Source organism: Podarcis erhardii (assembly GCF_964252035.2).
Source record: "Podarcis erhardii genome assembly, chromosome: 4".
Lineage (NCBI taxonomy): Eukaryota > Metazoa > Chordata > Lepidosauria > Squamata > Lacertidae > Podarcis > Podarcis erhardii.
Genome location: NC_138508.1, coordinates 66,120,627 through 66,147,413, shown reverse-complemented (window position 1 = coordinate 66,147,413; position 26,787 = coordinate 66,120,627). Strand labels below are relative to the sequence as shown.

The 26,787-nt window shown below is 42.1% G+C and overlaps 1 protein-coding gene across 3 annotated transcripts in view; it reads left to right on the top strand.

Moving 5' to 3' along the window:
- Nucleotides 1–26,400, top strand: part of MBTPS2 (membrane bound transcription factor peptidase, site 2) — a 32,268-nt gene extending 5,868 nt beyond the window's left edge. The window contains exons 2-12 of one of the 3 annotated variants that reach the window (XM_081859120.1): nt 2,608–2,682; nt 6,317–6,465; nt 7,237–7,375; nt 8,605–8,708; nt 10,159–10,286; nt 13,058–13,176; nt 15,754–15,934; nt 17,801–17,895; nt 19,745–19,946; nt 21,386–21,461; nt 25,013–26,400. In XM_081859120.1, the coding sequence (XP_081715246.1) occupies nt 6,389–6,465; nt 7,237–7,375; nt 8,605–8,708; nt 10,159–10,286; nt 13,058–13,176; nt 15,754–15,934; nt 17,801–17,895; nt 19,745–19,946; nt 21,386–21,461; nt 25,013–25,235 (1,344 nt within the window). In that variant the 5' untranslated portion in view covers nt 2,608–2,682; nt 6,317–6,388 and the 3' untranslated portion in view covers nt 25,236–26,400. Of the gene's footprint in view, nt 1–2,607; nt 2,683–4,464; nt 4,775–5,025; nt 5,130–6,316; nt 6,466–7,236; nt 7,376–8,604; nt 8,709–10,158; nt 10,287–13,057; nt 13,177–15,753; nt 15,935–17,800; nt 17,896–19,744; nt 19,947–21,385; nt 21,462–25,012 lie in introns of those variants that run through there. The other 2 variants (XM_081859118.1, XM_081859119.1) reach the window with 2 other exon arrangements.
- Nucleotides 26,401–26,787: the final 387 nt, after the last annotated feature.

The following is a 26,787-nucleotide window of genomic DNA, read 5'->3' as shown; positions in this document are numbered from 1 at the left end:
ATCAGTAACATTTATCATCCTCACCCTTTCTGTTTAAAGACCCCATACTCTCTGGAGATCTTGAAGCTTTGAAGGTATGTGAGTCTTAGGTCTGTGGATAAAAGTTAAAGGAATGTGGACTGACTGTTGTAAGGTAAAGAAGCAGCATATGAGTTCTTGTGGTTCTGTTCTGCCTATGCTACATTTATAAAGGATTTGTCAAACTCACAGAGAAGATGTGTATCAATAGATATTAACTACAGTAGTGGAAAGGAATCTATGTGTTTACAGGCAGTGCGTCACTGAGTACCAAATGCTGGGAGATAAACAGGAAATAGCTGTCCTCTTCATCCATTTAATCTCTCAAATGTTCCTGCTGCAGGACACAAAATTCTGGTCTATCAATCAAGGCAATCATGGTGTTATATAAATTTTAGCAGTTGATTGAAAAGGTCAACAGATGCAACATCAGTAGTTGTTTGTTGTGTCCATACTAACTCTGGTGAACAAAGCACTTCGTCTTGGTCTGTTGTTACATAACACAACTACAAGTTTGTCTTGTGAGACTTTTGTGATTTTTTATTACAATAAACTCTATATCATCATCATCATCATCACATTTTAATATACAGACAAAGAAATATTATGTGCAGGTAATATCCAGTGTTTCTTTTCTGGGGGGTACTCAAGGGTACGCAGTACTGTCACACACCCACCCACGTTAAAAGTGTGGCACTTACTGTAACAACTTCATGGTGAGTACCACACTTTCTTTCTTTTTCTTTCTTTCTTTCTTTCTTTCTTTCTTTCTTTCTTTCTTTCTTCTTTTAAAAAAGCACTGGTAATATCCATGGTGTGGATATTGAACTCCATATATTTTAAATAAAAATTATCTTCTTTCAAAGCCTATTTTCACACTGCATACAGCTCACGAACTTCAGTTTTGTGATTCCGAACAATTAAATAAATTTTAGTCAGGTGTGGGATTACAGCCTAAATTGGGTAACTTGACATTTGTTTTTATCTCCCCTACCCCCACTCTCACCTCTGAGTCTGTCTCAGCATTCAGCATATGTTTTGATACACTCTGGTTATGTCAGTTTTTTAAAAAGCAAAAGTTGGTTCTTAAGAAACACACCTTTTATAGGATTTAAGATACCACTTTGCAAATGAAAATATGGCAATGTGTTTCTGGGAGGGCAAATCTTCAGCTCAGGCTCTGCAGAAAACAGGAGATATCAGTGCCAGATTTACAGGTACAGTGGTACCTCAGGTTAAGTACTTAATTTGTTCCAGAGGTCCGCTCTTAACCTGAAACTGTTCTTAGCCTGAAGCACCACTTTAGCTAATGGGGCCTCCCGCTGCCACCGCCCTGCCAGAGCACAATTTCTGTTCTCATCCTGAAGCAGAGTTCTTAACCCGAGGTACTATTTCTGGGTTAGCGGAGTTTTTAACCTGAAGCGTATGTAACCCGAGGTAGCACTGTATATGCAGTTTGTGTACAATTAGGCCCCTGTGTTACTGAGGACCCCCACAAATTATTAGTACACATTGTTAGCTGTGAGGATACATTTGAAACATGAAAATAATGAACTGCCTTAGTTGAATCCTAGTATTTTAGTTTGTTGCTTTGTTTCTACTCTTCATTTCTCCTACTCCCTGATTAAAGTCAATGGACCTAGGTCCATTAGGGCAGAGGTTTCCAAAAGGATTCCTGTGAAGACCTTCATTGGTGGCCCTGAAGAGGGGTGGCAGACTCTGAGCTTTCAATAGAAAAAAAAAGTGTGTAGCATTTCTGGAAAGAAAGTTATGAAGTATAATGGACAGGTACCCTTTTAAGTCATTTCTGTTAAACGAGTCAGCCTGACTGCTCCTGCCTGTCAGGTTTTGTTTTTTTAGTTTTTAGTCTATCAGTGAAGTCACAGCTGTGAATGAAAATCGAGTTGTTTGGTCACCAGGCAATGGGAATTCCTGGGGTCCTAACAAGGCCACATTTATAATGGTGAAATTGTAGAAATTGTACCAGGGCTTATGCCAGCAGAGCCAAAAGGCACTGAGCTTTCTTTTTTTTTTAAGTAAGTCTTTTGCTCTTCTAGACAGAAAGTTATGAAGCATAATGTGCAGGCAACCTAAATGTGGGTCACCAACCTGACAGAGGCAAAGGGCCTATAATAATGTTTCTTCTAACTCTGCAACACAGAGCACTTGTGAAGTTGAAAGGGCCCCATCCACTTTCAACTCCAGCTGGCTATGATGCTAACTCCTCCCCTTAATTGCTGAAGGAAGGGTTTACCTGGGCAGCTGCTGTGGGACAATATTAGAGAGGAGAGGAAAAAGTAGGATGGTTGCAACCTCTTTGGATTTTTGGAAGATGCTGAGGATGGGGGAAGCAGTAAGGCCATTCTACAACGCTTTTTCCTGATTAATCCAATTGTAGTTTTTTGGGGGGGAGGGGGGCTGGAGGTGGGAAGCACTCAGTTCAGAGGCATCCATGATCACCACCCTTTCTTCCTGTCTGGCCCACAGCAGGGCTAGATCCCAAATTGTTTGGGGAGGTGAGGGGAGCACAGTACAAAGGCAGAAACAGGGTTAACATCATCTCATTTTGACAAAATCTTGTTTAATTAGGTGAAGGAACAGGGACACCCTAAAGAGCTGTGCACAGCACCCCACGGACCATAAATCCACTATTGGGACGATAAGGTAGGTAACGTGCATGTGACGTGCTGGAATGTAGTTTATAAACAGAAGGCTGAAGCAACTGCAAACCTGTGCCCATTTACCTGGAAGCAAGTCCCATAGAATCTTGCTCCTGGGTAAATATGCATAGAGCAGCGCTGCAAGGCTGAAATCCTAAACACGGGGAGCGCCTTCACCCAACACAGCATTATCAGTTTATTTAACAAGTGTCGGAGGCGACACCGTAAGTTTCATGAGTGAGTAGGCATTTGAGCAAGGAATTCTTGTCTAGCCCAGCCCCACAGCCACTGCACCAGGCTGGTTCAAAGCAGGCCTTTATCCCAACTAAACATGTTTTAACGTTATGTTGCATATGGGTAGCAATCCCGGGCCTCATATGCTAGAGCGCCAGGGCTTCTCTTGGGAAATATAGTTCCAAGGACAAGGCCCTAGCCTACTCCCACCTTGTCGACACCGTCACAAAACTACGATTCCCAGGATCCATTGGAAACAGCAATCGGGGTAGCTGTTGGTTGGCCCGACACTGTACCAATCAGCGCGCAGGAAAATGAACCGGGCTGCTCCGCCTCTAGCCAAATCAGGTTCAACGGTGGGCGGACGCAAAACAGGGGGCTTTATTGGATTCCCTGCTTTTGATTGACGTGGGCAAGTTACTGTACTTTAAAAATGAACGTGTTCAGGAGAGCCCCGCACCTCCGGCATTCCTAGGAAGCGCTAAATTTGAAAGAAGTGCTTCCTTAAAAGAATAATAATCAGCAACGTCACTTTCTTTTATTGTAAATCAGATGGATAAGTAATTCCCTTTTGCTCCCACCGCAAATTCATTTCTCAACTCGCAACATGATCCAGGCACGCGCACGCGCTCCAGCAAGAGGGCGCCGTCTCTCTTTGTTTCCGGGGCAAAAGCCGGGTAAAATGTTAGTTTGGAACCTGCACTTCGGGTTCGTGGAGTCCAATCTTAAAGAAACAGAAAAGACGCTAGGAGTCAGTAACTGTTTTTTTGTCTTTGTCTGACAGCTGCTGTGCTTTTAAAATGCCCCCCGACGAGTCCCGACAGGCAAAAATAAAAAATCAGCCGATCTAAAGATGACAAATGCTCCTCCTTTTAATAATTTATGTGCCTTAGACCTGTAGATTTTAAATATTTATCTAATCATCTCCTAGCAAAACCCTTTTTTGCTTATTTGACACCACAGTTTGAGGGGGATGGTGATGATGATTAAATGCCCAGCAGGTAGAAATTTAACAGGTTTAGCCTCCTCGCCGCTATATTTTGACAATGGAGCGGTTATTCCTGCTACATTTCTGCCTGTGACACACTCGGAAAGCATGCAAGCTCCTTAAGTCCACTCTCCAGTATAGATCTAGGCATAGCTTGTAATAGTCTGGGCGAGGAGGCAACAAAAAGTCGACGATTTGTTCCTTTGTCTTTGTTAGTTTACTTTCGTCACGCGGCTTTTAAACTCAAGAGCCCCACCGGGGAAAATCCCAAAACGTATGAACAGGGCAATGAAAAGAATAGAACAATCAACCTTTATATAGGCTTCAGTGTATCTGAAGAAGTGTGCATGCACACGAAAGCTCATACCAAGAACTGACTTAGTTGGTCTTTAAGGTGCTACTGGAAGGAATTTGTTTTGTTTTAACCTTTATATAGATTTTGTTGACTCTTTTATTTTTATTTTTTTAAGGAGAGCGCTATTATCGCAAAGTGCTGCACCCGAAGGAAGTTTGCTTTTAGTTTTATATACAGTACTGTATATTAGTCATACTTCCCTCGCGCAGGGAGAATTCCACCACTTGCAAATGGGAACCCGAAGTGTTGATAGACGTGCTTAGGAGGGGGATGTGATGCTCAGCACGCGGCACGTGTTTTCCGGGTGCTGCACCCGGAAGCCTCCTGCTCAAGAAATGTGCTTGGTGCGCGGTGGTTCCGTGTGACGCTTCGTTCCGGAGTGTAAAGGGATTAATTTTTTTGCTTGGCTCGTTTTGCTGGTTTCGTGTCGTTTCTGCTGCTGACATGATCCCGATGCCGGTGGTGGTTTGCGTGCTGGGGGGCTGGTGTGCCGTATACCTGGCCGACACCGCACTGAAGGTGAGAGGGGCGCTTGCCCAGCCTCGGTTGCTAGAGAAGGAATTTTTATGGGAACTGTAGAACGATACTTAACTTGCTTAAGGCTAGAGAAAGAGGAAACTGTATGGATGGTACAAATATAGGACTATAATCGCATCCCGAACGATTGCAATACGCCTTCCTTCCCATAATCTAAAGTCTAGATTTTGCACGCACACACTCGAATGCCTCCGTGCAAACGCTCCGTCACTAGGGGGCGTGTAATGGGGGAGTTGCTGAAATGAAAGGCGATGTAAGAATATAGGAGGGATTTTTCCCATTTCTTCCGCGACAGAGCCCTTAACTGCTGCAAGAAGGCCAGGCAGAAATTCAGCAGGTGCAGCTGTCCAGTGCCTTTCCTGTTCAATGCTTGCCTGTCTTGCAGCTTATAGAGGCACAAGAGAAATAAGACTGATTGTTCAAGTCTTGGGATACGCTCCTTTTCCTACAGATGAAATCGCGGTCCACCGTGCTTTTGCATTTTTACCCACCATGCCTCTCTTCACACGGAGTCGGGAGTCTGTATCCAAGCTCCCTGTTTATGCCATAGCTGTCAACTTTTCCCATTTCTTGCGAGGAATCCTACTCGGAATAAGGAAATTTCCCTTAAAAAAAGGGAAACGTTGACAGCTATGGTTTACGCCCATTGTGCACAGGAAGCAGAGCTGCACAGGGGCCTATCCATAGTTTATATACACTGGATTTTGTTTTGTTTGTAGTGTACAGACCACACAGATTCCTATGCATGTTGAGGATTTAGGTGTGTAGGTAGAGGGAGACAGATGTTGTACTCCATGTCTGCATAGGATGGTATACACACACAGCATGAGAGCCAGTGTGGTATAATGGTTAGCGTGCCGGACTATGACCTGGGAGACCAGAGTTCAAATCCCTACCCAACCATGAAGCTTACTGGGTGACCTTAGCCAGTCACTAAGCTCTCGGCCTAATTTACTGTGCAGGGTTGTTGTGAAGATGAACTCCTTGAAAGACAATGTGATACATATATGTAATAGATAAATAAAATAAGTGATACTAGTAGCACTTTCTAGTAAATGATTCTGTGATTTGCTGTTCACTCTTGGACTCTAGCAGTTATTGATTTTTCTATCTTTTAAGAAGTGTGTCTTGTCTTTTTGAAAAGTTATGTTTTTAACTTTAATTTTGGAAGTGAGTTTCATAGATGAGGTGTGTAACACTATATTTATATTTGTGTGTGACTCCCCACACCGCCACATTGGCTTAGGTTCAACGTTAGACTAAAGCTAATGATGTGTAAAATTGTACAGCTGTGTCTGTCCATAAGCTCTAAGGGTATACAGCTGTAACTGCTGTTTGTTTTTACCTGACCTAAAGAACAGCCCATCCTTGGAGTGGGAGAGTACAAACAAAGCTAGCAAATGCAACATGGACAGCGGGGGGACAATTCAGCACAAAATAAAATGTGAAGGGTGCAATAGAGATGCCTGAAATATTCCTGTGAAATACCTTCTATGTCTCACTGTTTTCCCCCTTCTGTTACAGTCATCTTCCTCCCTGAAGACATCTTACGAAGACTGGCTCACATACTATGGTCTAACTATCTCTCCGTTTCACATGCGATGGCAGACGGCGCTCTTCAACCGCCTGTTTTACAATTGGGGAAGATGGAAGCCCAGACTTCTTTATCTATGGTATTGTTTTAGAACTATAATTCAGGCTTTAATGAGACAATTACTGGAAATTCTTTTGTATCCTGCTAGTAAAAACAGTTACCATTCTGAGACTGATTGCTTACACAATATTTTATAGCTAAATAGAATAGCCTTTTGTTTTAGACTTGAATAGCCTTTTTATGTGTGTATGTGACTTGTTTCACATGCAATAGATGCATGCTGCTGGTATTGAAGACTTAGGAGTGATAAGGCAGTTGCCCTGTAAAATGGGATGGTACACCTCAGGCCCGGGGGCAAAATGCACTCCTGCAAATCCCTCTATCTGGTCTTTGGGATACACACCTTTCTGAGCTCTGTTTTACATCACAAGCTCTGCTTTACATCTTCCTGGAGTGTTTTTGCTTGGCTGGAATGTGTTCTGGTACTCTGATAATGCTTCTTGCTTGTCTAGATGGAGGCTAGAGAGTGTGAAGAAACTAGATTAGTGTAGAAAGGTAAAACTTCACATGTGTTGTTCTGTCCACTCTAACCCTGCACCCCAAAAGCTTGCCCAGACGGGAAATGCGACCTTTGGGCTAAGAAGATTCCACACCCCTGTGGCTAAATAATGAATGTACTGGTTGGGTTTGCCAGATTGGTCTTGGCATCTGATGTTGAGGATGGCAGCAGGGCTTCAGTTCCCACTAGTGTGCTCTCATTGGTCTTTGGGCAGTTCCAACAAAGCATCATCACAGTTTAGGAGTCCACTACTGAGATTATATTATGACAGCATTTCTGCCTTCATTTCAGGTTTAGTGCGGGAATGTTTTTTGGCATAGCTGCTATGTTTGGTTCTGTTATTCTCCTCGGGAAGACACTGATGCAGACACTCTCTCAGATGCTAAGCGAAGCGCCTGCCGGCCAGAATGATCAAATGCTGCAAGTTGTGGTGAGTTTTATTGCTCTACTTACAATTTAAGCATTGGACTGTAATCTTAAACCAATACCTCCAAATAAGGCATCTCCTTTTCAATAGAGGGTGTCTCCAAACCTAGCATTTTAAAATACATATATAATTTTACTTAAAACTGTTTCTAGATCACCTTGCCAAGGTGGTTTATAATAGCTGAAAATACAATGTGAATCAAACACAGAATTAAGAATAGTAGTCCAGAGTGGGGAGCACTTTATTCAACAAGGGCAATCCTTTTAAAAAAATAATAATTAAAGGTACTAGCAATGATGCAAAGCAGAGCACCTCTGGAGAGGACTGTACCACAATTTTGGAGTAGCTGATGTAAAGGCCCTACCTTTATGTGTCCAAATGCATCCCTTTCAGATAATTTATGTACATTCTTATTTATGTACATGCCACCTTATACGTACCTATATGAGCATAAGTGCCATTCAACCCAGTGGGGCTTACCTCTGGGTAGACATGTATAGAACTGTAGGCTTGCTTGTGGAGTTACTAAGACATGGGAATTAAGGATATACTCCATATGTTGTCTTATTTGCCATCACAACAAGTATGCAACACAACAATGAATGCTGAATGATAAAATAGGAGCTACATTTTTTCTGACTATGCTTTCTACCAGGACATGTTTCACAGACGAAACGTGATTTTCTGTGGTCTTGTGGAGTTACCACTTGGCTTGAGGAAAAGCACATTCTTGCTGTTTTATGAGAGAGGCCTGCTCAGAAATGATGGAGAGCACCATCCTTTTGGCAAGCCTCAAACAACCACTGTGAGGTTTGCTGGTAGGCCAAAACAGTAGATTTTGTTGGGCCCAGTCTTCTCTGCAGGCTTGAAATTCGGAATGGCACAATTATGTTTTAGGGTAAGGAACTAACTGGAGAATGCTTGGATGTTTATTATTATAGGCTTCCTGTAGTTTCCACATAGACAGAGCCAGTTATGTAGCACGAGAACCAGTGTGGTATAATGGATAAAGTTAAGGAATTGGGACAGGGAGCCCTGGGCTGGAGTTAGTGACATTGAGTCCTATCCCCACCATATATCCATATAGCCTATCTCACAGGATTTTTGTGAGGGTAAAAGTGGGGTAACTTGCACATAGGCTTCCCTGAGCTCCTTGAAGAGAAAGGTGGGACATAAGGGCCTGTCTTTGCCTTGCTTGCTATCCTGTATCTTCTTGTGTCTTGTGAAAACAGGTGCCTGGTGTAAATCTTCCCATCAGCCAGCTGTCCTATTTCTTCACAGCTATCCTTATCAGCGGCGTTATACATGAAGTTGGCCACGGGGTGGCTGCTATCCGGTAATGCAATCCACTTTTTTCTTAACTTTGTGATGAGAAAAGTTTCTGGAGGATTTAATTACGTGTGAATATGATACCATGTGAGCTTATAGTGAGCATATACTTAACCTCCCCTCATCCGAAATGAGATTCAGCAAGGGGATGAGGTGACGGAGAACTGCAGTCTTTGAAATTAGTTTCAGAGGTGGATATCCACAAGCTTCCTTTTTCCAAACATCCTTGGGACACTTGTGTAAAGCCTTCAGTAAAGTTAACCCCAGTTGCTCCTAGTAGGCCCTGAAGCTTTATGAGGTAAATTGGAAAGAAGACCAGTCATTGTGTGGACAGCTGCAGGGAAAGATGGCAGCCCAAACTCTGCAGAGCCAGCTTCTGGCTGTTCTCTTTTTCAGCTTTCAGCACCTGCTGTGAGCCTGATAGGCCAGGGATTGCTTCTGCTATTAATAAAAGGGGATCTGGCCCAGAGTAATGAATCATCTCCTTCCTTCATTAATCTCCTTCAATCACACCTCTTAACTCTCAGGTTCTTAGGAGTCTCCTTATTCTTTCTGCCACCCCATTTACCTAATTGAACCATTTAAAGTTGTTGTTCCACCTTTCTCTCTTAAAATCCACCCTCTGTCCAGAGAGCTGGTGCAGAGACTGAGCTGTGAAGTCTCTTTTTCAACACTTGTCTCTGCCTTGAGATTACTAGGCAAGCTGCACTTTCTCATGTACAACATTATAATACTAACGTACCTTACAGGGCTGTTGTAAGGACTGGAAGGTTGCCTATTAATTTATTTGGTTTGTTTCTATCCCACCTTTCCTCCAGGGAACTCAAGGTGGCATACATTTTTTTCCTCACAATAACCCTGTGAGTTAGGCTAGGCTGAATGACTGTGACTGGCCCAAGGTTATCCAGTGAGCTTGATGGCAGAGTTAGGATTTGAACCCTGCTCTCCCAAGTTCTAGTCCAACACTCAGACCACAGCACTACACAGGCTGCTGGACTAGGCTCAAGCTGTTAATATTAGCTTACAAGGCCCTATAGCATTCAGGGCCAGGTTACCTGAGAGAACACTTTCTCCCATAGAGACTTGTAGGGTCACTGCAATCAAGATGTGGCACATCTTGCAGGTGTCCAGATGGCAACAACCAGGAAGAGAGCCTATTTAGTGGTGGCACCCATACTCTGGAATCACCTCCAGCTCTCCCAGAATGCATCAACTGTTACAATTTTGATGCATGCCGAAGACCTTTTTGTTTTCCTGGGCTTTTTGCTTACTGCTATGGTTTTTATGTTTATCTGGCTACTGATTGTTTTCTAATTTTAATCATAATTGCATATTTGTTTGTATTTCTTATGACTGTACACCGCCTGGAAAACCTTGCCTGACAGGCAGTATACAAATATTTTTTAATAAATAATTGATTCAGTGTTGTATATTTGTTTTATTCCCTTTTCTTTTAGAGAGCAGGTTCGATTCAACGGATTTGGAATCTTTATATTTATTGTTTATCCAGGGGCGTTTGTTGATCTGTTCACCACCCACTTGCAACTCATTTCCCCAATCCAGCAGCTGAGAATATTTTGTGCAGGTAAAATAACTTTCCCTTTTGTTAACGTATAACATAAATTGTGCTGTGTGTTCCTTAGAACATTTCGGGGTTGCAGATGGAATCTGGAAGTGCCTGGTAGAGCTGGAGGATGAGTTGCTTAGTTATCACATAAGCCTATAGGAGCTGTTCAAAGCCTTTTTGGAGCTGAGGTTTGCAAAGATAATACTTACCTGATCATGAAGGAGGTTTTCCCAGGGTGAGGCTCATCCATTGCACACGCTGCCCCCTGTGATTTCCCCAAATGCGGGCAACACAACTGCATTAAAAAAAGAAAAAGAAAGAAAGATGTGCAAAAATATCTTGAGCAGAGATGCAGAGGTTTGTGTTGCCAAGCGATGAGTCTGGCCTAATCCAACAGCAGATGTGCATGTACATAAGCATTCCCTAACCAGGTGCCCTGCAAATTCTCTAGCATGAAAGAAGCTGTAGCCCTAAATATCTGATGTAGATAGTATTTTCTGTGAGTATGCAAGCTGCAACAAATTGGCAATGTGCCTATATATAGCTTCCCTGCCCCCACTTCCACAGTGAATCAGGGGATGCTACGTAGCAGTAACTTGCTGTGCTGATCAGGTTCCTTCCATCTTCTCCCAGGTGGGCTGAAAATAAATCTAGTTTTTTCTTTCTTCTCTCCCACTGATTATCTGTTCGGTGGGCAGAGGCCGGAACTAAATCTAGATCTCAGGGCTCATAAATCTCTAGACTGGGCTGTGTACTCACACTCCTTCAAGCTTAATACATCGGGGTCTGTAATCGAAGGTACTGGAGTTGTCAACAACACATTCATCTTAGAACTACAAGAACAATCATGCCAGCAATGGGTTGTTGTTTAAGAAAAGCAGGCAGATGTATAGTGGAATACAATCTGTCTTGCTAATTGAAACAGACTGTTAAGAGCAAAAATTGTGTGTTGGGATGGTTTCAAATGGAAAATAAGATGGCTCAATCACCCATTTAATTTGAGTGTTCATGGATATTTTGCTTACGAGCAAGAGGATTAGCTTTCTGGCTAAATTTATGTGCCAATTTAGTTTTAAGCCAGATGTGATTTAAAACACTCTAAGGAGAAGAATATTATTATTAAAGCCAGCTAGTAATGGAAATGTAGACAAACCCTTAGCTACACGATTATAAACAGGCTGGTTTGTTTTACTTTCTTCATGGCAACTCAAAGCCTCAAGGAAATCCGAAGAAATGAAAACTGGGATTGAAGTGCAAGGATGATGTAAAAACACATGCATAGCAAGCATCTGTCATCAGGTTTAATTACTTTTGGCTTCTGCAATAACTTGTTGGTTGAAATGTGAAATAAGAATTACACCTCCGGTCAGGCAAAATGTTCTGCGAAAAAGAAAGACATGCCAAAGTGGTATGTGGGTTTGGCTGCGTTGACAGTTCACAATTCACGTCCAGGGTGTGGGGTGATGATGTGGGGACTTGCCCCTTCATAAAGGCTTTTTTCTTTTCTTTTGCAGAGCTATATTTGCAAAAAGAAATTACTGAGCAATCTCTCCACCCCACCCTGCATAGAGCCAGGATGGCTAACCCCTGGCTTTTCAGATCATCTGCAGGAGCGTCATTAGTCATGTCCTGAGCTGTCAAGGCTCATTTGACAATAACATTAAACTGAAACTTTAGTGTTAATGTCCAGTCCTGTGGAATACTCTGCCAATAGAGATTCGGCAAGTGCCTTCTGTGCCAACTTCCCCGATGAAACTTTTCTTTTCTGTCAGGAGATTAAGAATGTATCTTTCCATAGTAGCTAATTTCTGATTTTAACTTTTTAATTTGGTTTTTATTGCATACCTTTGTGCATAATTGTTGTAAACCTCTCTGGTTTTTTTTTTTTTTTTAAAAATGAATGGTGGTAAATGTTTTGGGCCACAACTCCCGTCATTCCTTAAAATTGGCTGTGCTGGCTTGAGCTGATGGGAGTTGGAGCCCAGCAACACCTGCCGGCCACAAGTTAGTCACCTCTGATGTAGAGCCTTACTGCTTCTATATAACTTCTGCTACGGCAATTTTGGCACAGTTACTTGAAAGCAAGCCCAGTTGAAACTGGTAATACAGCGGTACCTTGGGCTACATACGCTTCAGGTTACAGACTCCACTAACCCAGAAATAGTGCTTCAGGTTAAGAACTTTGCTTCAGGATGAGAACAGAAATCGTGCTCCAGCGGCACAGCAGCAGCAGGAGGCCCCATTAGCTAAAGTGGTGCTTCAGGTTAAGAACAGTTTCAGGTTAAGTACGGACCTCCGGAACGAATTAAGTACTTAACCTGAGGTACCACTGTAGTGATAAAGCACTTAGCAATTACTTATATCTGTTTTCATTTTTTTGCAGTAATATGTATATATTAATTCTCACTTACATGGACAATCTTGTAAAGTAGGATAGTGTTGCCCTCTTCAATTACAGATGGGGACTCAGGCTAAAAATTTGTGACTTGGGTGAGGCGAGAGTTGAACCAATAGTCTTCTGGCTCACACTCTTGGCTGCTACACGAATCCAGCTCTTAAACAGACTCTTATGTCCAAATAATAGTGTGCAGGGTGGTCTAGCAACATGTGACCCTTCCATCTTGACGTATAACTAGGATGGTTTATTCTTCTCCACTTAACAGTTTGTCACTGTCGTAAATTTAGAAACCAGTTCTAATAAATTAAGATTCTGTTTCATCTGCCGTTCGTTGCATCGGTAGCCAGTGTGGGTTTTCATTCTTAACACATACGCTCCTTCTGTTTTTTAGGAGTCTGGCATAATTTTGTTCTTGGAGTTGCAAGTCTTGTGGTCCTCTTCTTCCTGCCAGCTATTCTTTTCCCATTTTATTACACTGGTGCTGGGGCACTCGTCACTGAACTCACAGAGGTAAGAGCCATGAATAACTCGGGATTTAGAAAGAGTCCTCCAACAATTGGGCAACAATTTTTTACTTTTTGAATGTTGCTGTGATGGTTCTAGGGGTTGCTCGTGCGTAAATTGGCGCCACACCTGGCTGGGTTGCCTGAGTGAACCTTTTCTGTCTGGACAGCCACTCGCCCGTGGCTGTCTCAATCACTGGCAGAATCCGTCAGTGGGCGTTTCTTGAACTTCTTCCAGCAAAGAAGCTCTTTGACGCCTAGTCTCCGCCTACTCTCCCTGCGCGGAAGCCTTCTGTGCAAGGAGGGTGTGGGCAGCGGAGGACCCGTGCTCTCCCCGCTGGTCCCCGGTGAGGAGTCATGGGACCGCCTCGCCGATTCCCCCATCTGCCCCCCTTCTCCACTGGTGCTACGCTGATTTCCTTCCCCCAGAAGATGGGCTGCTTCTCCCCATCCTGGGACGCTCTCCGGAATCCCTCTGGAGCCCTCCCTCTCCCTCTGGCTCCGATGGCAGTTCCCTGACAGTTGTCTAGATTTCTACAACTGATTTAGGGTATTTTTGCACTGCTGAATCAGAAAATGGCATCCGTTTCTCTCCATCAGGTCAGGTTTACTGTAAACTGAATGGTGGGCATTGATAAAGGTACATACACCTAAACTGCATGTTGCTTCACCATTTTTCAAACTTCAGGGCTTGAACTTCTGTTTCTTGGAACTCCTGGAATGCTCAGCGGCAGGGAGGTCTCTCTTCAGAGTCCAACAGTAGTCAGCCATCATGACTGCGTCCCAGCGACCCTGATACCTGGTCTCCATCTCTTTCATGTCCTGATGTCATCTCTTTCATTTCATGTCATCTCTTTCATGTCCCCCTGCTTGTCACTCATTGAACCCAGGTTCTCAGGAAACCGGTCCATATGTGAAAATAGGTAGTGCATCTTGACACTCATGTTGCAGCCCAGGTTTCTGAAAACAGTCAGCATGTTGTTGACAAGTTCTGCGTAGTTTCTGGCCTTACTGTTGCCAAGAAAGTTCTTCACTACCAGAACAAATGCTTTTCATGCTTCCAGTTCCACTTCATTCATTGAATTTCCGAACTCTGGATCTCTGATGAGCTGACGGATCTGAGGACCGTCAAAGATGCCAACTTTCAACTTCTCCATGGTCAATCCTAGAAAAGCCTGGCACAAGTAAGTGAAGCAGTCACCATCCTTGTCCAGAGCCTTGGTGAACTGCTTGATTAAGCCGAGCTTGATGTGCAGTGGTGGGAAGAGTATTCTGTCTCTGTCCACCAGAGGGTCGTTGATGACGTTCCTTTCTTTGCAAGGCACCAGTTCCTCCCACACAGGCCAGTCTTCTTCGTGTAATGCTGAGCACGGTCCCTACTATCCCACATGCACAGAAAACATGGGTACTTGGTGAAGCCAGACTGTTGTCCCAACAAAAAGTTCACCATCTTCAGGTCAACACAAATAAACCACTTATGCTGATCATAACCAATTTTCTCCAGCACATACTTCACCGCTCCATAGTTAAATAAATAAAATAAATAAATAAATAAATAAATAAATAAATAAATAAATAAATAAATAATAATTATTATTATTATTATTATTATTATTATTATTATTATTATTATAGTTCTCCTTCAGTGTACTTGAGTGAGCCAGGGGTATAGAGGCAAACTGGTTGCCGTTGTGTAGCAGAACACATTTCAGTGATCACTTGCTGCTGTCAATGAACAGTCTCCATTCTTTGGGTTCGTACTGTGGCACTCCAAGCTTGAGCAGAAGCTGCGCAATATCTGCACAGTACACCAAGTCCTTCTCTTCCGAGAAAAAACGGAGGTACTCTTTATGCCTGTTGCGGAAGAAGCTGATGTGAGCACTGTCAAAGAGGAGGTTTTTTTCCTTCAATCTGGATGCCAACAGTTCGGCAGAGTCCTTTGACAAGCTGAGGTCGCAAACTAGATCATTCAACTCCTTTTGGGAAAATGGATGTGGAGCATCATCTTCAAGAACCACTTCTTCATGTCCTTCAACACTGGAGGCATCTTCGTCACCAATGTCAGGAAGTTCTCCGAAGATAGGCACTGGAATTTCATCACAATGAGCTACAGGACGACGTGCTGATTGAAGATCAGGATTAACTTAGTTTTGATCCCCCAACTTTATGCTTCGCCGCACCAATTTATGGAAGATTTTGAGGTTTTTTGACTTCATACTGATCCCTTTTCGACATAATCACCCAGAACTATCGGACCTGAATACTTCTTGTCATTAAAATAATCATTTCCAATCAAAACAATTATTCGACATGGCATTTTACCCCCACCAACTTCTTCTAAAATGCTCCACACAATCTTGTATGATAGCAATTCATGAAATCCAAAGTGTATTGACTGTGGTCTGCGCACAGCCATAGTCCAGTTTTAGAACTATGTTTTTAGGAAATATTCTTTGTTCCCCTTCCCATTAGAGATGTTACTCCTTCTGTATTTTGGAAGAATGGCAAGAGGCGGAGAGATCCAGGCACTATTTGGGACAAGGGTGCATACAGGTTTTACAGCTTAATGTTTTATTGCACTTAGGATTCTCCTGCTAATGGGCCCAGGGGGCTTTTTGTTGGTGACCTTGTCACCAGTCTGCAAGACTGCTCAGTTCATAGTGTGGAGGACTGGAATTCCTGCCTGGGAAAGATCTCTCTGAAGCCACAAACAGGCTATTGCATAAAGACATCAGTGCTACAACAGCTAAGCTACCCATCTAGAGGTATAGTCGTTTCTATGTTGTTGGTTGTTGTTATTATTAGTCATTTTAAGGATGGTAAAAACAAGGCCTTTGGCCATTTTTTCCCTGTTATATCTGACGCTTTAGTTCTGATGGCTATCTTGGAATTTGTATTAGGGTTTTGGGGTTTATGGTAATATTTTAATTTTGTGATCAGGGCTGGAATGGGGATTGTTATATATTTTAATACTATTGTGATGTTGAATTTGTTAGCCACCAGGTTCTATTGAAAATTGGTTTTGGAAATATTTAAGTATCTAAACAAATGCCTGTGCATCTATCTTGCCTGCCTAGTACATTCTTTCTGTGGTTGCCTGCTTAAGATGGATCCAAGCCAGATAACAAATAGATGAGTAACCCAGTCATGTGGTTTTAGTTTCTGCAGCGCAAACCGTAGTCTGCACCCTGACAACTGGAAGAGCAGCCTAACCTTGGCAAATGGGGCAGATGCACCTCCCTTTGTCCTGCTCAACATTGGGACATTACTACTGTAGAATAAGGATTTGGCCTTGTAGAGCTGTTTCTAAATTCATAGGCTTCCTAAGTAGCTGATAGGATACTTCACAAAGGGCTATTTCTGGGCTCTTTACACCCCTCATCCGTGCCATCATATTCTCAAAACAGCAGTGATGTTGAAGTCCATCTAAGTGGGTGAACACAATTTGTGGTGGCACAAATTTCGCCCTTTAAGCTGTCTTAGCAGGAGCATCTTATAACTTTGGGCTATGAGGCTAAGTATACTTCTTACACTGCACAAAATAACATTTCACTACTTATTAGTTATCCAAGATCTCCATCACTTCTTTTTTTTTCTGATGTAGCATTGTGGCAGTTAGAAAATGACAAGAGGGTGTTCCCCATCTCCACCCATCTCTTGTCCTGTATCCACAAGTTGGCTCCTTGAGTTCCTAGGATTTATATATTTTTATGTCTGTGGTGAAAAATGTATAAACTTTAATGACAGTTTTTCATTATGCTACTGTTATAAATAGCTTTGAGATTCTCCTCAGGTCAAAAAAGATCAGCATAAAACATGAATCTAAATAAATAGAGCCTTTGCGGTTTAAATATTTTGTAGCTGTGCATGTAAAAATACTCAGCAGGCAGTTCTGTTACCAACATCATATGTCTATTTAATTTGCAAGGATAAATGTAATTCGATTTAGCTATGGCTATACCTGCAACTTTCTTGCAAAAATAGGTTGGTTTTCAGCCAACTTGTCTGTCCATGTGTGTTTGCTAATAACCCTTAGTAACTGTAATTTTGTAAGGGTTCTGGTTATAACCATTTACAGATCCTTTGCCCTTGCTCAGAATAACCGATCCAAAGGCTCTTGTATGCATCAGTACTAATTCAGCTGAATACTTTAGACTACAGAGAGAGCTTCAAAGGCAAGGGCTCAAGTGGATTTATTCAGCATGATCCCCCAAACTTGGTTTGAGTACCCTTGATAGTATCTAGATCATGCATAGGAAAACTCCGGCCCTCCAGATGTTTGGGACTACAATTTCCATCATCCCTAGGTAACAGGACCAATGGTCGGGGATGATGGGAATTGTAGTTCCAAACATCTGGTGGGCCGGAGTTTACCTATGCCGGATCTAGATGTTCCAATTGAACTGTGTTCTTTTCTGTTCAAATAAACCTTCACAAAAGTATATGGGAGAAATAGCTCCACCATGATTTGATGACAACATTTCTCACTAAAGCATGACGCCATCACAGGGAACTGTGCCTTCTCTGAAGGATATGGTGGCCGTTGAGTCTTTTGTTTCTTTCGCCCGGGAGTACAAATCCAGGAAGCTGTGATTTCTGAAAATCTAATAATGAGTTGTGTTTCTCTTTAGGTTTTAAAAGACTTGACGGCACTGTTGAATGTTGTAGCAACAACAGCCTCACAGACGTCTGCTTTTCATACAGTAATAACTTAAACGGTCAGTCGGTAAGTTAGCTGTGCAAACTGCCAGACCCAAACACCAATATATATGGTTGACAGGCACCACAAGGTTTGTTTTGAAACGTTGGAGTTGGGCTCTTAAAATGAACTTGGCATATTAATCCAGTTACAAACATATTATCCTCATAACACAATCTGTGTACTTGAGAAACAGAAATAAGGAAGTTGAGCAGTCATACTTCTTCTGTTTACATAACCATTTGAATCCTTTCCTACATGCAAACAAATTGCAGTGACCTCCTGACACACACGTTTAAGGCCTGAGCTAAGAGAGCTAAACTGACAGCCATTTAACTAAATTTAAGGGTGGGTACTGGTTTTGAGGGGACATGGGTGGTTCTGTGGTCTAAACCACAGAGCCTAGAGCTTGCCGATCAGAAGGTCAGTGGTTTGAATCCCTGTGACGGGGTGAGCTCCCGTAGTTCGGTCCCAGCTCCTGCCCAGCTAGCAGTTTGAAAGCACGTCAAAGTGCAAGTAGATAAATAGGTACCGTTCCGACGGGAAGGTAAATGGCGTTTCCATGCGCTGCTCTGGTTTACCAGAAGCAGCTTAGTCACGTTGGCCACATGACCTGGAAGCTGTATGCCGGCTCCCTCGGCCAGTAAAGCGAGATGAGCGCCGCAACCCCAGAGTCGTCCGCGACTGGACCTAACGGTCGGGGTCCCTTTACCTTTACCTTACTGGTTTTGAAGGTCCTAAGCAGCTTGTGGCCAGGTTTCTAGAGGGAAAGCCTTCTTCCATATTGTCCAGTGCAGCAGCTGCGGCCTGCAAAAGAAGTCCTATTAACCACCTCACAGCCTGCCATGCCCATACTTACAGTGTTGTAGAGTGATTACTTTCTCCACGGTGATAATTACTTTCCAGAACAATTCCTTGTGGAGATCTGGAAGGCTCTAACTGTTGTATGTTTCTGCCAACAATGGAAAATACCTGTTTTACCTGGTTTTACTTGGCCTGGTTACTCTGATCAATATTTTTAACTTTGTTTTATTGCAATATTTTGTTGCTGGGAGTTTGTGTGTGTGTGTGGTGTGTGTTTCTAAACTGCCTCGGCATTTCTTTTTAAAATGAAAGCTAGTTCATAAATTATTTTAATAAGCAATGTCAAGAAGATCATGTATGCCTATGGGGCTGTAGCTTGGAGCAAGTGGTGATAAAAGGGATATGCATGTCAAAACTAGAATAACTGGTTCACAGCCATTCCCTGAAGTCCAGCTTTGTGTTTGAAGAAGACACATGCAGTGAAAAGTGCTTGTGAACGTGCACATGAAGTGACTCCCTTATGGGGAAAAGTTGCAACATTTGGGACTTTTCACTTTAGAGAAAAGGAAAGAGGCGACATGATAGAAGTTTATAAAATTACACATGGCAGAGAGAAAGTGGATAGAAAAAAAGCTTTTTTCTCTCTCATGAACTCATGGGCATCCAATTTGCTGAATGTTGGAAGATTCAAAACATATAAAAGCAATTCTTCACACAGCACAGTTAAAACTATGGAACTTACTCCAACAGAATCCAGTGACTGCCACAAACTTGGGTGCGTTTGGAAAAGGATTGCACAGATTCATGCAGGAGAAGGCTATCAATTGCTACTAACTAGTTATGATGGCTATTCTCTGCCTCCATGGTCAGAGGCAGCAATGCTTCTGAACAGCAGTTGCTGGAAGTCCCAGGAGAGGGGAGAGGGCTCTTGTACTCAAATCCTTCTTGCTAGTTTTCCGCTGGCATCTGGTTGGCCACTGTGAGAACAGGATGCTGGACTGGATGGGCCATTGGCCTGTTCCAGCAAGCTCTTCTTCCACTGTTATACCTGAATGTTTATGTAACATCCCAGGTCCAGTATGCCTGTCTGCCAGCACGGAAAGCTATTGAGGCCAGCCAGCTTTGCCGAACCAATACGGATTGCCGGAGGGAGTTTGTTCCAAGTTTGTGTGTGACGCCTTCTCTGGAAAACCAAACTAGGCTTATCCGAGTGAAACATCCACCTCAGATGGATATGCTGTTTGTTGGGCACCCGCTGCATCTCCAGTATACAGGTTGGTATGATTTTGCAGGGAGATTATAACAAAGCTCAGCATGTGAGTAACTAAACTTCATAGGAAATTTGTTGGCAAGTTGCTGGTGTAGCTTCCAGTGAATTCAGCCACCCCTCACCTTTAGCAGTGCTTTATCTGTGTGATGAGCCTGTTTTCTGAGTCAGACTCAAAACTGCACTCCACTCTCCCTCCCTCCCCTTGAGCAGTTGCAGTAAGTGAAGTTATTGGAAGGACCTCAAGGGTCATCTAGTCCAAGCCCCTGCTTCATGTGTTTAAAAAAACTTAGATGTGGCATCATGGAAAAGATTTAAAGTTCTCTAAACTTAAAGAAATTGGGCTTTATTTTGTAAGCATGCCTTTCATACCTGTTGATTCAAACAATCTAGTTTATACTTGGGGATGCATAAACAGATAATTGGGCCTAGGTAGGTGGTATGGTTCAGGTATCTGAAAATATTGCTACCAGATCTTTAGATATGCCCACATCACACTTCCATTTGATTTCCACAGGCTGTCTAAGTTTAACTTGCTGTAATTTATTTAAACTAATATCTTTATCCATGATAGGGCCTTCTTGGTGGTGATTCTTTACTTCTGGAATGCCCTCCCTGGTGAGGGGCATCTATCTCCCTCATTATTAATTTCAGGGGGAATTTTAAAACAATTCACCCAGCCTGAAAGATACTATTCCTGGCAAAGCTGAAATCATTAGCTGTGAAAATACATTATTATTTTTAGTTGTTCTTAATGCTTTTTAAAATGTTTTTTATATACTTTGTATTTCATTGTGTTGCTTTGCTGCCTTGTTGTTTGCCACATTGGGCTTCCTTGGGAGGAAGCAGGGATCTAGAAGAAGAAGGAGGAGGAGGAGAAGAAGAAGAAGAAGAGACCCCTGATTCTGGCAACAAATTGTGTTTTTAATCAGACTTCTGAATGCTTAAAGTTTGTACCTTTGGGCTTAAAAACAAATCTCAAAGAGCAGGGATAATCCTCTCAACAATGTAGATTATTCCTCTTCCTACTTTTACCTTCCTTACCATTTCTTCCTATCTTGAAGTTAAGCCCTGACACCAAACAATTGAGGAGTTGGAATGGAATCCATTTCCTGTTTGTTGCTGCTTTTTCTGCTGTCATAATTGCGTCTGTGGTACTTCAAATAAGAATATTTGCTTTATAGAATATTTGCTTTATAGAATATTTGCTTTGATAATAAGAAGTACAATTGCTCAATTGTAAAGTAGCCACAAGCACATCATATGCTTAGGCCTAATGTTCTCATAAAATAGAGCTCATTAATGTATGACTACATTGGCAATAGTATAGGAGAACAAAAGCTATATTTGTCATGAATGCTCAGAAATGAGAGATGTTTGTATTCTGCCAAAATGTTCTTCACTTTTGTATGCTTGTAAAACTTTCTTTTTTGTTATTCTTCAAAGTGAGTCTCAGCAGTTTTGTACCTCGACACAGCTTCTTCAGTATCGATCTGCCTGTGGTAATGGAAACATTTTGCAAGTATCCTTTGTTATTTGTGTCAGCTTTTCTAGAGAAGACACTGCAAGTATCTCTGATACATAAAAGGACTTTTGAGGACCAAAACAATTTGATTTTTCAAAAAAGAGATTGCTCTTATCTAGGTTGTGTAGATTTAGTTTAGAATTAAAGCTTATTACATTTATACATTGCTTTCTACTAAGGGTTTCCACTAAGGTATGTGAAATATAGTGTTAGATTTTCAGATTCTAATCCTAGCACTTCTGTCCTGTTTTCTAATGTTCCTTTCATACTGCAGTACCTGTTACATTATTGAACTAAGGATTTGTTACCAGTGTTGTGCTATATTCTGTTTATACCGGTGGTTGTGGTGAGGCACAACAACAAACATCAATGGAGAACATCACTACTCTCCAACCCTATCCTCACATGCATTCCTCTGGTCCCCACGATACCCCCATCCAAAGAGTGAGAAAGAACTGTTTGCCAGTATACCATATACCACCTCAATTTTTGTCCCCTTCTATGATTTTCTGGGTTAATGGGGCTGCAAATGGATTATTTCTGGAACCAATTAATGCAGAAATGAGTGTTGAACGTCTGCTAGTTCCCACTAGATTTCCAGAATTGGCTTTTATGTTGTGTGAAAGCTCAAATATAACATGGAAATTAGAAGTTAGGGGAACATCAGGGCAATGGAATAAACTGCTGTGCAAATGCAACCTAAGAAAATTCTGAGGTGATGTATTCAACGGTTTAAGGGCTGAGAGCCATTGGCAAGTTAAAGATGCTTTAGCTCAACCATTAGTACAGCCTTATTGAGGAGTAAGGAGAGTCCTGCAACTCTGTGCACTGCCTTGTCTTTTTATCATGCTGTAGCAGTGCTCAGTCAAGTAGGGGAACCTGAGGCCCTCCTGATGTTGTTGCAGCAGCCAGACTGGTGACAGGGAGCGGCCGCCGAGACCATATAACACCGGTCTTGAAAGACCTACATTGGCTCCCAGTACGTTTCCGAGCACAATTCAAAGTGTTGGTGCTGACCTTTAAAGCCCTAAACGGCCTCGGTCCAGTATACCTGAAGGAGCGTCTCCACCCCCATCGTTCTACCCGGACACTGAGGTCCAGCACCGAGGGCCTCTGGCGGTTCCCTCACTGCGAGAAGCCAAATTACAGGGAACCAGGTAGAGGGCCTTCTCGGTAGTGGCGCCCTCCCTGTGGAATGCCCTCCCACCAGATGTCAAAGAGAACAACAACTACCAGACTTTTAGAAGACATCTGAAGGCAGCCCTGTTTAGGGATGCTTTTAATGTTTGATGTATCATAGTATTTTAATATTCTTTTGGAAGCCACCCAGAGTGGCTGGGGAGGCCCAGCCAGATGTGCGGGGTATAAATAATAAATTATTATTATTATTATTATTATGTACTCCAACTCCCATCATTCCTGACCATTGTCCATGCTGGAGCTCATGGGAATTGGAGTCTGATAGCACCTGCAGGGCCACAGCTCCCCATCACTGCTATAGCTGCTTTAACAGTGTTGAAGCAGAAGGCTTTCTAAGATTTGACTAAATAATTTGTATATTCATAACTCCCTTAGAAAGGCTGTATCTGTGATGGATAGGCCTGTAGGATGCAAGACACTGCCAAGTCCAGCAGTCTTTCATGCCTATGCTAAATAATGCTTGTGGGCTGACAGGTGTAACAAATTATACCCATTAACTTTTTTCATTGCACTTTGCAAATAAGTACCATACTGTGAGCAATATATAAATTTCTCTACATGAATAGGAATGGTATATAGGTTTGGCTGTAAATTAAGTGTTGGCCACTTATTCTTTTGATGATCATAACTGTGGCATGGAATAGAAATGGTGTGGCCAAACTTCAGCTTTTGGTTTATTTCGATCGGTCTCCCAAGTTAGAAGCACACCTTCATCTATCCTCTAGAACAGGGTTTCCCAAATTTGGGTCTCCATCTGTTTTTGGATTACAGTGCACATTGTCCCTGCCCACTGGCCCTCCTAGCTAGGGATGATGGGAGCTGTAGTCCACAAACAGCTGGAGACCCAAGTTTGGGGAACCCTGCTCTAGGAGGTATGAAATGTGAAATTAGAAATATGTACACAGAAGTGAGAGTAGAAATGTTGATGTGATAATAGAGCACGTATGTGCATAAAGCAAGGATAAAGGTAAAGGTAAAGGGACCCCTGACCATTAGGTCCAGTCGTGACCGACTCTGGGGTTGCGGCACTCATCTCGCTTTATTGGCCGAGGGAGCCAGTGTACAGCTTCCGGGTCATGTGGCCAGCATGACTAAGCTGCTTCTGGTGAAACCAGAACAGCACACGGAAACGCTGTTTACCTTCCCGCCAGAGCGGTACCTATTTATTTATTTACTTGCACTTTGACGTGCTTTCTAACTGCTAGGTTGGCAGGAGCTGGGACCGAGCAACGGGAGCTCACCCCGTCGTGGGGATTTGAACCGCTGACCTTCTGATCGGCAAGTCCTAGGCTCTGTGGTTTAACCCACAGCGCCACCCGTGTCCCATAAAGCAAGGATGGAGCATGGTTATTCTTTTCATGAAACAGCATACTTAGAGGATGGCAGTGAAACCACCTCATTCCTGTAGCCAAATCTTTTAACTTGCAGTGTTTTCTTGCTGCAACGAGTGTGCGTTTTCCGCTGAGCTCCAATACAGTAAGTAAGCTGGTCTGGGTGGCAGGCGGGGAATCAAATCTTTTAAAATGGAATGCAGCAATATGAGGGCAGGTTTTCTTCCTCTTTGCCATGTGCTCTTTTCTATGCAAAGAATACAACACTCCCAGTTTACATGTAAACAGTACAGATACATATAAATGGCACAGATACATGATTCCATTGCTTCTTCCTGCCACAGATACTCTGTGCCTACTGCATATGCTCCATCCTCACTGAGCTGTTTTGGCTTTGCTTCTCACTTAGAAAAAAAATCTAACATCTGCAGTCCTTGAGAAACGCCCCCCCCCAACCCTGTTATAATGCCCTCTCATTTGTACAGGGTGCCATTTTGGTTACCTAAGGATTGGCACTTGGGAAATGCAGTTGCTAGTATATACCAGGTGTGGGGAACCTTTGATCCTCCAGCTGCTGCTGAACTACAGTTCCCATCATTCCTGGCCATTGGCCTCGCTTGCAAGTTGCAATTCAGCAACATTTAGAGGGCCAAAGTTTCCACAAAACTGGTATATATAATCACTAAGCTTCTAACTTAAGAACAAGGGGAATGAGGTAGGAGAGTAGGGAAGTTAGACTATAGAGCAAGAGTTTTGAAGGTCATTTGTAAAAAAACCAAACCATTTCATTGATGTTAAGGTGGCATGCTATATCAAAGGAAGATTAAAATACAATGTTTGGTGGAACATCCTGGGTTTTTATGTGTTCCATTGCCAGTCTTTCTCTAATGTGGACAATACAATTCATGTTAAAACAGTTGTGTGGTGAAATACTGTGTTTCCAAGGTTTAGACTATATCTTACATTTAAAATATATAAATGCAATCTTGTTTATTCCCCTTAACCAATTTTAACCAGGTATCTGATTTCCCTCTCTGGAGCGCTGGCTGTAATCAACGCAGTCCCTTGCTTTGCTTTGGATGGCCAGTGGATATTAAACTCTTTCCTGGAAGCTACTCTTAGCACGCTGGTTGTTGAAAAACAAAACAGGGAGCTAATTGGCTTTTTAATTTTGCTCTCTGGCAGCACACTTTTAGCTGCCAATGTAGCGTTAGGACTTTGGGTGGTGACAGCCCGATAGCACATTTTTTGTTCATTTTGACATCTGATAATTTATACTAGGCACATGGAACTTAGTGAAATTGTTTGTGTGTGTGTGCATCAATGTGTGTGTGTTTGGACAAGAAGACAAGCAGCTTCAATCAAATTATGGCACAAGAAAGATTACTTTCCTGTGAGCTTTAAGTAATTCAGGATTGGACGGTTGTGATCTTAAAGATTAAATTATTTCTTCTTCAATCATTTGTGAAAACTTTATTGGAAAGGCAGAAGAGTTAGACTTGGCTTATTTAGATGTCCTAGCAAGCTCCTGTATGCTGGAAAACTTGCTCTTCCAAAATAAGGGGACAGGAATAATGTTGAGTTCATTCTCCTAGCTATCACTACAAGCTGTTATTAGGAGCTAGAAATGTTTGTGATAAATGCTGAACCCTTATTTTATGCTTAAAATACATGGTCCTACACTCTATACATGCAGGATTTTTGTGGGTGTAGATAGGCATTTTCCTTTGTTTGCATGGGAATATTTTTCCCCTAGATGAGAGGGGAAGTTCTGCACTGCATTCTCATTCTCTTATTTTTTGTTTAAACTGCATCGATATGTTGATTATTCAAAATATCTTTTTAAAAGTTCCCCACCCCCTTATTATTTTATATTTGCATTTTTAAAATGTTTACTTTAGGCAGATGATTTTGCCATGATCCTCAATTTTATCATAGCCTATATTGATCTGAGAAAAATAATGGTATGTGTTTTTAATAATTGGTTGGAAGTTTTTTTGAATGTGTCATGGCATAGAAGCAGGATATCACTTTAAATATAAAAATTATGATGTGTCATTGCTAATTTATACTTCATTGTAAAAATCTGTATCAGATGGAAAAGTACTGTTTGATATTCAGAGAGAATGTACATAATTTAGGCTCACTTACTTAATAAGGAGTAAGTCCATTAAGCTGAATGAGACTTCATTTTGAGTAGATGTGCTTAAGATCACACTGCACAATGAATACTTTGCTGGTTTCTTTAAGTGACCAATCCTACTTTTAAGACTTCAGATGCATATAGAGTTAACATGTTTATTTCTATGTAATGATCTGATTGTGATGAATGTAACCATATAATTAAATGCTTACCTTTCTCTGGGTTTACAAAAATAAACTTTTTTTTTTAGTTAGAAACTCCATTACACAACAGCTGTACATTGGCTTTACAGAAATGTTGCAAGTCTATATACCTCAATATTGATAGTTCTATGGCTGGAAAAGTGGCCCTACAATGTCAAACATTGAATTTCCCAGACCACAGTCCAACACAGATTAGAATGGTTTCATTAGGCTTATGTGCATCATATTTTTTAGTTGGATTGCAGCCCAGTGAATTTATGAGCTTGGTGGCTGACACAAACTATTCACCTTCTAACTTGCTTCTCCCAGAAAAACAAAATTGGAATGAATTCTAAGGTGGGTAATGGTGATCAACAGAGGTTTATGGTTAATCTTTACACCATAGTGAAATCTGGCTGAAGTTTAATATATTTTCTCTATACACTTTATAAATTGTGCCAAGAATT